This window comes from Rosa chinensis, chromosome 4 (genome assembly GCF_002994745.2).
Source record: "Rosa chinensis cultivar Old Blush chromosome 4, RchiOBHm-V2, whole genome shotgun sequence".
Classification (NCBI taxonomy): Eukaryota; Viridiplantae; Streptophyta; class Magnoliopsida; order Rosales; family Rosaceae; genus Rosa; species Rosa chinensis.
This window is the reverse complement of record NC_037091.1, coordinates 6457424-6469976: the sequence shown is the minus strand read 5'-3', so window position 1 is coordinate 6469976 and position 12553 is coordinate 6457424. Positions and strand designations below refer to the sequence as shown.

The following is a 12553-nucleotide window of genomic DNA, read 5'->3' as shown; positions in this document are numbered from 1 at the left end:
AGTGGCCAACCTGAACCGTACTAACTTTAAGGCAGTTATCAATGCCTTAACGATCATCAATTTGGCTAAAAATTTGCAGAGATGATCTATACACTAGTACTTAAAAACTGAACGGTCGAGATGTGGATATGCGACTGAAAAGTGATCCAAAACTCGAACATCACACGTTAATTTCAAAACGGAGCTCCGCTCTGGATAGGATATGTATATATATATATATATATATATGTTACTACTTTGAAGACTAATATTACTATTTTGAGGACTCATTTGACCACTTTTAAGGCAATCGTATGCATGTCATACGTTAACATATTGTAGAATTTTTCTAAGAGAATGAAGATGCTTCTTTCTTCTACTTTTTGCGGGAGAATGTATTAATAAGTACTATGACTAGTAATCTAGTATTGGTTTCACGGGGCCACAAAAGTCAGACTAGTATGACTTTAATAAGTACACAGGTACATTGAAACCAATACATTATCACGCAAAAGGTTGAAGAAAGAAGTTAAGTAACAATATTATTGACTCTGAAAAAATAGTGGGCGGGCTAAATAAACTTGCTACATGAAAATAATTGAACCCAAAACGCAGAAAATGATTGAAGCAGTAGCAGACAATAAGGTGACTGATGGTGGGATGCGACCACTGTCTTTCCTTATTAACATTCCTTCTATAATAGGGTAATTGACCACCACCGCATAAAATGGTATGAAGACTTGTATAAACAACTTCTCCAACTCCCCCTGAAAGATCACTCTGCTAATGCCCACACAAAAAGAGGCCATGTTCAAGATAACCAGTGAAGCCAATGGAACAAGAAAAAGTGCTGAGGTTCGGAAATCAAATACCCCCGCGATGTGACGCTGGAGTTGCTCAACGTCATCAACTTTATTTGTTGGGAAGAAACTTGCTTCCCTCAAACCAAATTTCTTCATAAAAGCGTCAAGACTACCATATAGGTGAGATGTAACTGCTTTCATCATCCATATTCTTTGCTCGTATATCCAATGTTGTAATGACGCTTCTGTTGTGAGGACCTCATGTAAATGTCTCAAAACAGATAAGAGGAATACAAGAGAAAATATCCAAAAATACGAACTTGAGACCTGCGAAAACATTAGGAAAACGACCATCATGTTAGAATGTCCTTTTAAGGATATTTAGCCACTCTACTGAAGTACTGCTCGAACTCTCTTGAGTAATGTTCCAACTCTTAAGTAGTGCTCGAACCCATTCGTGTGGTAAAATTTTGATAGTTTCTATATTTAAGTCCTTAGTATTATAAATTTATAATGCGTCTATTTTTAAGGAGAATTCTTGGGTACCTTGGTGTTTGCCATACCCTCATTTTGTTAAATATTTTAGACCATTGGATATATTACTAATCCAATGGTTCAAAATATTTAACAAATTGGTAACTTGTTTAGCCCTTGGCCTTTCTAATTTTGCTACTCATTTCCAATAAGCAAAAATGTTAACACAAACTACTAATTGAATTGAAAACAATAAAGATAGTGAAAACAATAAAGCCAATTAATATTTAATTATCAATTGACAATTGACAATTATGATTTTTCCTTTTTCAAAAAAAATTAAAAGAACCTTCTATCCTAAGTTCACCGAATTACTATTAGTTAAATAGTCTATATTACTAATTAATTTTATTATTAGTGAATTAATGTTTGATTAATGCTTGTTATTAATGGACAATTACACAATTGAAAATTAAGTTTTTTCCTTATTAAAAACAAAACCTTCTAACCTAAGTTTGCAAAATTAGTATTAGTTAAGTAGTCTTTATTACCAATTAATTATATCATTAGTACGTAGTTTCCTTAACCAAATATAATTCTTTTTACATGCATTTTAAAAGGTCCTCTAAATAAAACATAAATATTACCTCAGGGTACAGGGAAATGCCCTTGATTAGGCAAAGCTGAGGTATAGTTGCAAAGCACCAGAGTGAGAAGAACCGGCAAATAGGGTAAATTGCTAGCCATGCATAGCACATACTTTCAAGGAAAGACATTTTAGAAAGACCATATATAAGAGGGCAGTATCTGGAGATGGCAACATCAACCAATCCAGAACTCCATCTTGTCCTTTGGACCAAAGCGTCATTCAAATTAGTAGTGCCACTGCCCAAGAACTGCGGCCTTGGTGGATTGCAATACACTGAATTCCAACCCTTGCAATGCAAGCTAGCGAACCCTGTGAAATAATCTTCCACTACAGACGCGTATAAGAAACCAGCCTGTCATGGATTAGAGAAACCTGCCTGTCAATTATACTTCTTTGATAAAAGGTTTTCTCAGCTTTCATCAGTTGTTGGACTTACCTCTCCACCCCATTTGGTGCCATCTTCATAGGTACAGGAGGCTAGTTGTTGGGTCTCAGCTAGCCGTGGCATTTTCATATTAGGATTGTGGTTTCCAAGCAGGGATTTTATGAACTCACTTGATGGACCAGCATATTGTCTAAGTTCCATAAGATCCTCATGATCTACGTACGCAAAATTTTATCAAGCAAAGCAAAGTGAGTAATATAGAACGCAGAGCCAACATGCACTCAAGTTAAAAATATAATCACTTGTACGATATCGGAAAAAATTCACATTGCAATATTGCATAAGTTGGCACCCTTTATATAACGGAAAGTAACAACACAGTTTGGTTATTGACCAAGAAAACAATGGTGTGATTTAAATTTATTGAGTGGCTTGCGGTTGTTGAACAAGGATAATGACTGATTTGTACGCAATCCTTTAATATACATACCCTCCTTTAGGAATTTTCCATACAAGGATAACCTCTTGATGTAATAGCCAGTACCGGATAAGCATGGCCCTTGAAGTCCATCTAAACCTTGCCATAGCACCTAAACGTCAACATCAACTTACTAGTCAAAGATGAAAGATACAGATACAAATAGAAATACTACATGCATATGTCTGTGGAATGTTTTTGTTTTTGTATCCATACCGAAAACAACTCTCTCAACTGACTGTCGTAGATGTCATTCTTACTGATGTTGTGGAATTTCTGAGGGAATTGCACAAGTGCTAGCGTAGGTGAGAGCTTGGGATCAAGGTGGAAACACATTGCTTGTCGAGCTGAACTTGGATCATTGCAATACATATCACAATCAAGCCCTAATATGAAGGGAGAGTTACTGATCACACCGGATACCCGAAGCTGCAAATTGTGCTTTTTGCATTCGTATCAAGCCAGGAATTTAACATAAATACATATATGTTATACAAAAGAGGAAAGGGAAAGATGTGCGTACAAGAACATTGAGAGCTCCAGCCTTGAAATGATGGGCATGAGAAGGTCTTTTCTCGCGAGATACATAAACAAGGAGAGGCATGTTTTTTGCCTCGTTTTCTTCAAATGCATGATCACTGGAACTTTCTTGTATCACCTGTATGCATGCAACACCTCCAAATTATATCATATCATGGATTTCTGTTTGGAATGGGTACTTTTTTTCTTTATTTTTTTTTTTACATGTTATGTGGGCAGTTCAATTAGAGTGAAGGAAAGTTTGGAATGAGTAGCTGACAAGTTAGTTATAAATTAAAAGTCTCTGGTAGAAGAGTGAAGTTTAACCATTGGAATGGTAGGTAGGTATTTAGGTATGTGTAAGTATCAAATTCAAGTACAATATGGGGAAAATATTGGAATAATAATTAATGATAATCAATATTAAATTATGTGTGGCAAAATGTTTTAATACCTCAATGACTGCAGAATGATCTCCATGCTTACCGTTCCCAGTGTCACCATGCCTTGCGTATTCTCTCACTCTTTCCGTAAACACCTCATATTTTTCCTATAACCGAATTAAGCAACCCTATTATCTCTAATATTCACTAAATTGCATGTCTCTGCCATAAAATTGATTCGGATCATGTTTATAACCTGAACAATTTGTCTCTCTTTTATGAAATCAGCACCCCCCAAATCATCATCTTCATTCTCATCCTCAGCTACTGAGAAATAGGCTTTTGGAGACCTGCACTTGATTTTATACCTCTTACAAAATGGAATCCACCACTTTGCAAACGTCCAAGCCTCTCTCATAGCATTCAGAGTCACAGCAGCACCGGCATCATCTGACAAATACACATGAAGCTTCTCGGGTGGATAGTCGAGTGTCATGGCTGATATTACAGTGTTCATCACCTCCACGGGTGGCTCCTTATCCGGATCAGCGGTGCAAATGAACACGTCGACTGCAGGAAGTTCGTCATCTTCCGGCAATCTCTCCGGAAACACAGTTCGAGAGACAGGCCTCCACCGATATGCCTGGCTTAGAAGCCATTCGAAGGAAGAGACGAGCTCGGCCGCAAAGACAATAAGAGATGGTAAGATGGGTGTTTTGGTGTCACGAAAGAAGAAAGAGGCTCTATAGTAAAGCAAGAATGATAAAGCGACGGAGTGTATGACTGTATACGTTCGATTAATGAAGATAGTGAGCTTGTTAACATGGCAGAGATGCATAGCGGCATTAGAACTCTGATCCATAACTTCTCTGACTATTCTTTTGTGGTTTGAGCTTGGTGACTACCTCTCTTATCCACTCCTTATAAAGGAGCATCATGCTAGACTCCAAAGAGCTAGAAAGTCAAGGAAATTTGGAGCAAGCATCTTTATGGAAGCATTTGTCTTGAAAGTCCACAAAACTTATCAGGATAATTGTCACTTAAAAAGTAAAATATGATTGTCTTGGAATTCGACAAGTGAAACTTGATTCCATATATTCGTAGTATAATCCAAAACATTAAAGTCAATCAGCGGTGGATGCATAAATTTTCGTCCGTGGGGGCAAAAAAAAAAAAGTCGAACAAACAAATATAAAAAACTATGATGAATGAAATATAACTTTTCAATTTTTATTATTTATAATATTTTTAATGAATACATATCTTAAGTTCCTAACCGATAAAGTGACTTTAGATCAATATATTTCTCGGTACATATATTTTTATTTCCATCTATTTGCCAAAAAATACATTCACTATATTTTCTACCAAAACAATAAAATGAAAATGCAAAATAAGCATGCATTAAAAAGAAACCCACCAGTCACCAGCAATCCAATCTTCTTGTATAAAAACCAAGTAATCGCTTCAAAAAAAAAAAAAACAAGTAATAAAAAAGATGTTTAAAACCATATTACAATTTAATGCATCATGTAGTTCTTAAAGAAAAGTCAAAATTGATTAATTATGATTTATGAAATTATGCACCTAATATGTGAAACTCTTATAAATTAGAAATGTACAATTAAAATTATGCACCTAATATGTGAAACTCTTATAAATTAGAAATGTACAATTAAGAAGCGAAAGACTTGCAAACAAGCTAAATGTTTGCATAAATTTACACGTGTAAGTTTCCGTTGTTTAAATATTGTGACGTAGAAGATTACACCTCTGGCGCCAAAAACCGATGAACATAGCCAATGTATGAAGATGCTTAGCAAACAAAAAAAGTTCAATGGGGGGCCTGGCAACAATGTGGTCATGGGCGGGTTATGGGCTGACTTAACTGGCTCAATCCGTTAAGATAACAGGTTGAGCTCGATAGGTTCGTGGGTTACCCGTTGGAACCAGTTAAGACTACTAAGGTTGTTTTTTTAAAAAAAAAAAAAATTTATTTTCTAATCAATTACTCACTAAAACCCGTTAACAATAAATTGGGCATTGAAACCCGCTAACATAAAAATGATTTTTTTTTTTTGCATTTTTTAAAAACTCTTTTTCACACCCATTATCTATTAAAACTCTTCTAAAAAATAATAAATAAATAAATAAAAAGTTTTATTTATTTATTTATTTTAAACCCTCTTCCAACCCATTACCCATTAAAACTCTTTTTCATTGTTGCTTTGAAAATCAACAAATTCAAAGAAAATCATTAAATTGAACTACCAAAAGTTAATACATATTAGGCTCACAATTCTCATAATAAGTTAAATCCAATGTTATGTGAAACTAAAATATTACAAATTCAAATCAAATCCTTACATGAAACTAAAAAGGTCTTTAGTTGGTGTGGCTTTGTCCGTCCAATGTCAAATCCAACACGTCTTTTGACAACATGTCTTCAGTGAGTTACTCCAGATCAGTTTAGTCTTGGTCTAAATTACACAAAAAGAAAGAGAGACAAATTAAAATAAATATTCACATGATGAAAAGACAAGAAATTAATACAATAACCATCATGAACATACATAAGACTGAAAATAGACATCTGTAAAATTTTACCATCATGAACACTTAGGTAATCTTCATTACAGTCAGATTCCAATATTGCAACCGGATTATGCTTCTTCAATAGTTTCTGCGGATGCATAACAGTTATAATAGTTACAAGAGGCAATGGCATAAAGAAAATTACATAAACATGTTATTTGAGAATTAGAATGCTTGATAAGAGAGGCGCAAAACTATGAGCAGCCAGGAAGATGCAACAAGATATTTGAGATACCCTATGTATAATATTGCTCTTTTCTTAAATGAATATTGATGTTTTAGTACACTTTGTGATGATAGTTAAAGGATGGGCTACTTAATAATTATTATACATAGAAACCATGAGCCATCATATGCATTCATAATTGGCAGCTAGCCAACAGTATATAGAACACAAGAATTTGACTTCATTAATTAATTAATCCAAGGGTTACCAGTAAGTTGTTGAACTCTGACTAAATTAGGATCTTCATCATTCACGAAAGGACATATAATATAGAAAATCAGAAAGCAATTACATCTTCTCCTCTACATGAACGAAACGTTTTTATCTTCAATTTGACTGTGAACATATATTTCTTTGTTGAAAGGGGTTTGGAACCCAGTCTAACTGGGAGAGAACATATATTTCTACAGTTCTGCAATGTATCTTGAAAGGTGCAATATATCTCTACGTACATGGGTCTTGAGCATCTACAATTAGTTCTTCACGATCTAAACTACTCAAACCATTTCATCTGGCGTAATACCAGGAATTCATCATTAAAGTTATTCAGGCAAAGCAAAAACATATCGATATTCAGATAGCACCTATATCTGAATAAAATGCAGAGGCAAATAGAACCCAATTCAGAAAACTCTCCCAAGAAAACCCATTTTGAATTGCCAAGCAACCTATAACACAAAGCTGAAATTTTTGCAGCAATAAAATGCAGTGGCAAATAAAACTCACCCAAGAATCCGAAAACAAAGAGAAACGACACCTCATTTACCACAAGCTAATTATAGGAAGAATTGTTTCCAATTAGAGTTAGACTACTCCTCTGTATTTGTGTGTGTGTGTGTGTATACCCCCATTGTGGGATGAATAGAATCATCAAATTAAACCCTAAATTGAAGTATTCTTTTCTACTTGGTATCAGAGAAGGTTCAATCCTTTGAACTTGCACTGCATCCTTTAAATCCTGAATCCCGAAGAACACCAAGAGCCGCTACATACCACCACCATTAAAATCAAATCATCCCTGAATTTCAAACCACCTTTTTTTGAAACCCTAGAAACCCAGTCCTGAAAAAATCCCAAATTCCTTAATGGCTGGACTTGTAATTGAAGGTGAACAGTCAAGTCCCAAGAAGGCAATGGTGCCATCCTCACAAGTCATGCATCACCCCTACACCACCCAACAAGACAACTCTGCGTTTCCAACAAGTGTTGTCTTGAATAAATCCAACTACACCATATGGGCTCCTCTCATGCTGATGTGCATTGGAGCATGAGGGAAGGTTGGTTATCTGACAGGAGTGAAGGCTGAACCCACCATGAATTCTGCAAAGTATGAAGCTTAGGCCACAGAAAATGAAAAGGTAAAAAGTTGGCTCATTGACTCCATGAAGTCCTTTCTTATGAACAGGTATATTAGTCTTCCTACTGCACAAGATCTTTGGGAATCTGTAGAGAAAACATTTTATGATGATTCTGATGAAACTCGAATCATTAAGTTGAACAAAAAGTGTTTTGAAGCAAAGCAGAAGGGACGGCCCATTCCAACCTACTACAATGAGTTAGTGGCAATGTTTCAGGAGATTGGTCAAAGGGTGACCTCTCAAAATGGTAATGTTGCAGCTGTAGTTTAAAAGACTTCAGCGATGTCCCAGATGCGTGTTCACATGTTTTTGAGTGGACTTGACCCAGAATATGATCAGGTGCGTGGAGAAATCCTACACAAGGAACCTAAATTCTCCTTGGAGCAGAGCTATGCTTACATTCGCAAGGTGCAATCAGAGAAACAGTTTATGGGGCGTTTGGTACCTACCGAACCTTCTGTTATGGCTGTTCAACACAAACTAGGTCTTCCTCCAGACTTCTCAGGTCCTTCTCCACGCCGTCCTCAAGGTAAACCAAACCCATATGCAAACAAAAAATGCGTTATCTGTGGGGAATTAGGTCAAAGTAAGGAGCGGTGCTATGAAGTGATTGGTTACCCTGATTGGTGGGACTTCACCAAGAAACCACAAAAGAATCTAGGCAAGGCAGCCGTTGCTACTACGGAGGAAGAGCATCTAGACAATGCCTCCGCTAATGTAACGAGTCAGGTATGAAGGGTAAGGTTATTTTGAATAATACATAGATAATTAATACAGGTGCATCTGATCATATGACCAATGACCCAAATCATGTGAAAAACCATAGACATTCCCCTCAAATTGTTGTCTCTACTGCTAATGGTACTCCAACTCTGGTCACCAGAGAAGGTTCTATCGCTTTATCTGATGCCTTAACCCTTGAATTTGTTTTAATTGTTCCAACATTAGCTTATAATCTCCTGTCTGTTGGTCAAATTATTTTAGCTCTTGCATGTATTGTGACCTTCTATCCGTCTTTCTGTGTGTTTCAGGACATTCTGACTCGGCGGAGTCTTGGTTATGGTGTTAGAAGGGAAAACTATACTACCTGGATCTAACAGAGACTGGAGAGAACTAGAAGCATCTTTTAGGGCAAGTTAATCAGATTAATGGCTAGAGAATGCGAAGGAAGCTAAATGGTTATGGCATAGCCGTTTAGGTCATCTGTCTTTTAGTTATCTTAAGAAGCTGTAACCTCATTTGTTTCCGGTTGTTAGTAATTTGGATTTCCATTGTGACATTTGTAAACTGGCCAGGAGCCATCGTATATCATATTCACCAAGTCTTAGTAAAAGTTATGTTCTTTTTATGAAAATTCACTCTATCGTCTGGGGTCCTGCGAAAATTCCTTCTCTTTCTGGAGCTCGATATTATGTAACATTTATTGATGATTGCACTCGCATGACATAGGTGTCATTACTGAAGAATAAGAGTGATATATTCGGAATGTTTACCAAATTTCAAAATGGTGGCAACTCAGTATCAACAATCCATCAGAGTGTTTCAGTCTGACAATGGTAGAGAGTTTGTGAATGGCCCTATGATTGAGTTTTGCCGGTCACATAGGATTCGTCATCAAACCTTCAATTCTTATACTCCTCAACAGAATGGTTAGGTAGAATGGAAGAATAGGCAATTGATGGAAGTTGTTTGTGCTTCCTTGTTTGGCATGAATGTACCTCGGTCCTGTTGGGGAGAAGCAGTGAAATCAGCAGCATATCTCATCAACCGTACTCCTTCACGGGTAATTAAGTTTCAGAATCCTCATCAAAAACTTCATACAGTTTTGACCATCCTCTCTATGCCTAATTTGTAGCCCCGAGTATTTGGGTGCATAGTTTATGTCCATATACCAAAGCCACAACGGAGCAAACTTGATCCACGAGCAAAGAAGTGTATCTTTGTGGGTTATGCAAACACTATGCCAAAAAAGCCTTCAGACGATAGATCAGATCAGTCGTCTGATGAAGTAAAAATCTGTTGTCTAGGTGGCTGCCATCTCTAAGCCACTCAGACGACAGATATTCTCCGTCGTTGATAATGCACTCAGACGACAGATTCAGTTTAAGGTACTGTCGTCTGAAGTACCTAATATTGAAGAATCGGGGTGTATCTGTCGTCTGAAACACCATACCACTACATATTTATGTTGTTGGAAATTCACTTCATCAACGGATTCAACAAATAACTGTCGATGTAGTTAATGTAAGATGACGGAGTTTTTATTGTTTCTGTCGTTTGATTGAACCCATATATGCTTCTGTCGTCTGATTTGAAGAACAATGACAGTTACATGTCGACTGATTTCATATACAACAACATTTATACCATGAGTTATGTTGTTTGAGATTTGTTTGGACTACAGATAATTGTGATTCTTGTTGTTAGATTTGATTTCCAACTACAGCTTTAGTTTTATTATGTTGTTTGAATGTCACTTGGAGTATAGTCTTACTCAAATTTCTGTTGTCTGAAGTAATATTCAATCTCATTTTTTTGTTGTTTGTTTGGACTTTCAACCATTGTTTTAGTTATGTTCTGTTGTTTGAGTGTTAATAGAAATATAGGAGCCATTTAATTCTGTTGTTTGAGAGTGATTAGAAGTATACTTTTATGTTGTTTGAAGTTGGTAGAAACAACATATCAACCACCTACTTCTGTTGTTTGAGAGCTCTTTGAACTCTGCTTTTATGTTGTTTGAACTTGGTAGAAACAACAGATGATCATTTGTTTATGTTGTTTCTATTATGTTGTTTATATTTTCTTGATACAACATAAATTGTGAAACCTGCATATATCTGTTGCCTTTCAACCATTTCAACATCATTCATTTACAATCATCAAAACCATAAAATTGGACTAAAATCAGCATTCAAAATGATGCCTACGTTTCATTGCATCAACATCATCCAAAATACAATCCATAGTTCCAACTCTAAACCTAGTCAACAGTTACATAATGATCGAGAGAACCAAAAAACCATCTTATCTCGATCATTTACCTAATATTGCACCAAGCATGTCAAAAACCTATAAGGTAAAGAAAGAGTAGCTAGGCAGAGCAACTGCATGAATAATTTAGGTTCATCAACACCAGCTGAACTGAATATAAACCTCGGCTATTTTCTCCACCAGCTCAGACTCTTTGGTGACGATCTCTTGCAGAGTTGAACACTTTCCAGCAATTAACTTGATGACCCATCGCCTACCAATGCATAACCATAATAAGGGACTTGCTTAACGCCAAATCTGAACACTCTTAAATACGAAACTATAAGTATCATACTGGTAAACATGTGTGTTGATGTGTATGTGTGAAGTAATGCAGCTAGTTGATGAGGAGAAAAGGTTTGCGCTACATGTCTTCTTTAAGTCAATAATGTGATTGTACTGGTGGTAGCCATAATGCATAACCAGGCATACTGGTGAATGTTTTGAATGGATATAAAATAGACGTTGTCAAACATGTTACCTGTGAATTTTTGAATGCATATAAAATAGACGTTGTCAAACAAAATTTACAAGATAATTAAGATTTAAAAGTTAGTTATTTTCCTCTACTTCAAGATAAACTTTGCAGGGATCTTCCTCGATCTATTTCACGTACCAATTACTCTAGTGTTGTTGCAAGCCTCCTCTAACGGAAAGTCAGAAATCTTCAGGTCTTTCTTCAACATTAAAGCTAGAGTAGTTGATTTGAAGAATGCCAAATCCATAGTTCCATACTTACCTCGAAATATATGTCTGAATTTCCATTCGTTATCATGAAGATCCCTTGCAATTAGTTCCTGCATAGGGGGCTGCTGCGAGTAATCCTAAAGGAACACAAAAAATGAATGAATGAGACCCAAGTTCATGGGAAGAGCAGTTTAAACACTACAGAGCTGTATGTGTGACGCCCCTGCATCCTGGCTTGGTTCACCTGAATATGAGATATGAAGAGCACCTTTCACCTAGAGGATGAGTTGCAAAAGCATATATGTCAGTGTACATAGGAGAATTTGTAGTAACTAAATGGAATGCTACTGGAACTATGCTTGCTAGGCCAAAGCCAATGCTTAGAATAAACTGCCATACTTCTGAACTCAATTGAAAACTAGAAGAAAAGAAGAAAAAAGAAATAAGGAATGTTTTATTTGTTTTGACTTATGCAATACATTCTACATAGAAACAAATATGTAACGAACCTTGACATCCGGATGAATATTCATATGCATAAGTCTAAGTTACATGCACTACAAATAGAATTCCAAATTACATGCATAGGTCTCAAATGACAAACAGGACATACTCATAACAGTATATGTGTCTCTAGGTTGATGAAAGAATAGCTAATAGTATAGTTGTCACAACTCCCAATCATATAAATGCATCAATATATAGAACATAAGTATTTCATGACAGATCTGAATGAACAAACATGTATATTCAAAAAGTAAAAGTGTAAACATTAATTGATCTGTAGAAACGATCATGATAAATGAGGTATATATTCACCTCTCTTTGATGAGCAACTCCAAATTGGACAGAGAGCAGACATGAACCACAAAGGAAAAAAAGAATAAGTCATATCCTTTAAAGATGTGATCTTTCCATACAAACAAATACCAATTGGAAAAGCCAGCCCCAATTGCGCATTGCTTACAATTTGGTCTCTAGCCTCAA

The 12553-nt window shown here is 36.0% G+C and overlaps 1 protein-coding gene across 2 annotated transcripts; it reads right to left on the bottom strand.

Annotated features, from left to right (window-relative positions):
- Nucleotides 1-445: 445 nt before the first annotated feature.
- Nucleotides 446-4606, bottom strand: LOC112197348 (cellulose synthase-like protein G2). Of its 2 annotated transcripts, none has more exons than XM_024337969.2 (8): nt 3927-4606; nt 3742-3837; nt 3292-3426; nt 2985-3209; nt 2781-2880; nt 2342-2505; nt 1904-2257; nt 446-1109 (listed from the first exon to the last, which is right to left on the bottom strand). In XM_024337969.2, the coding sequence occupies exons 1-8, from the start codon at nt 4530-4532 to the stop codon at nt 564-566; spliced, it is 2226 nt and encodes a 741-aa protein (XP_024193737.1). In that variant the 5' UTR covers nt 4533-4606; the 3' UTR covers nt 446-563. The 2 variants fall into 2 exon arrangements, with proteins under 2 accessions (XP_024193737.1, XP_024193738.1); XM_024337970.2 differs by having other exon boundaries at nt 2985-3197; nt 3927-4604.
- Between the last annotated feature and the right edge of the window lie 7947 nt (nt 4607-12553).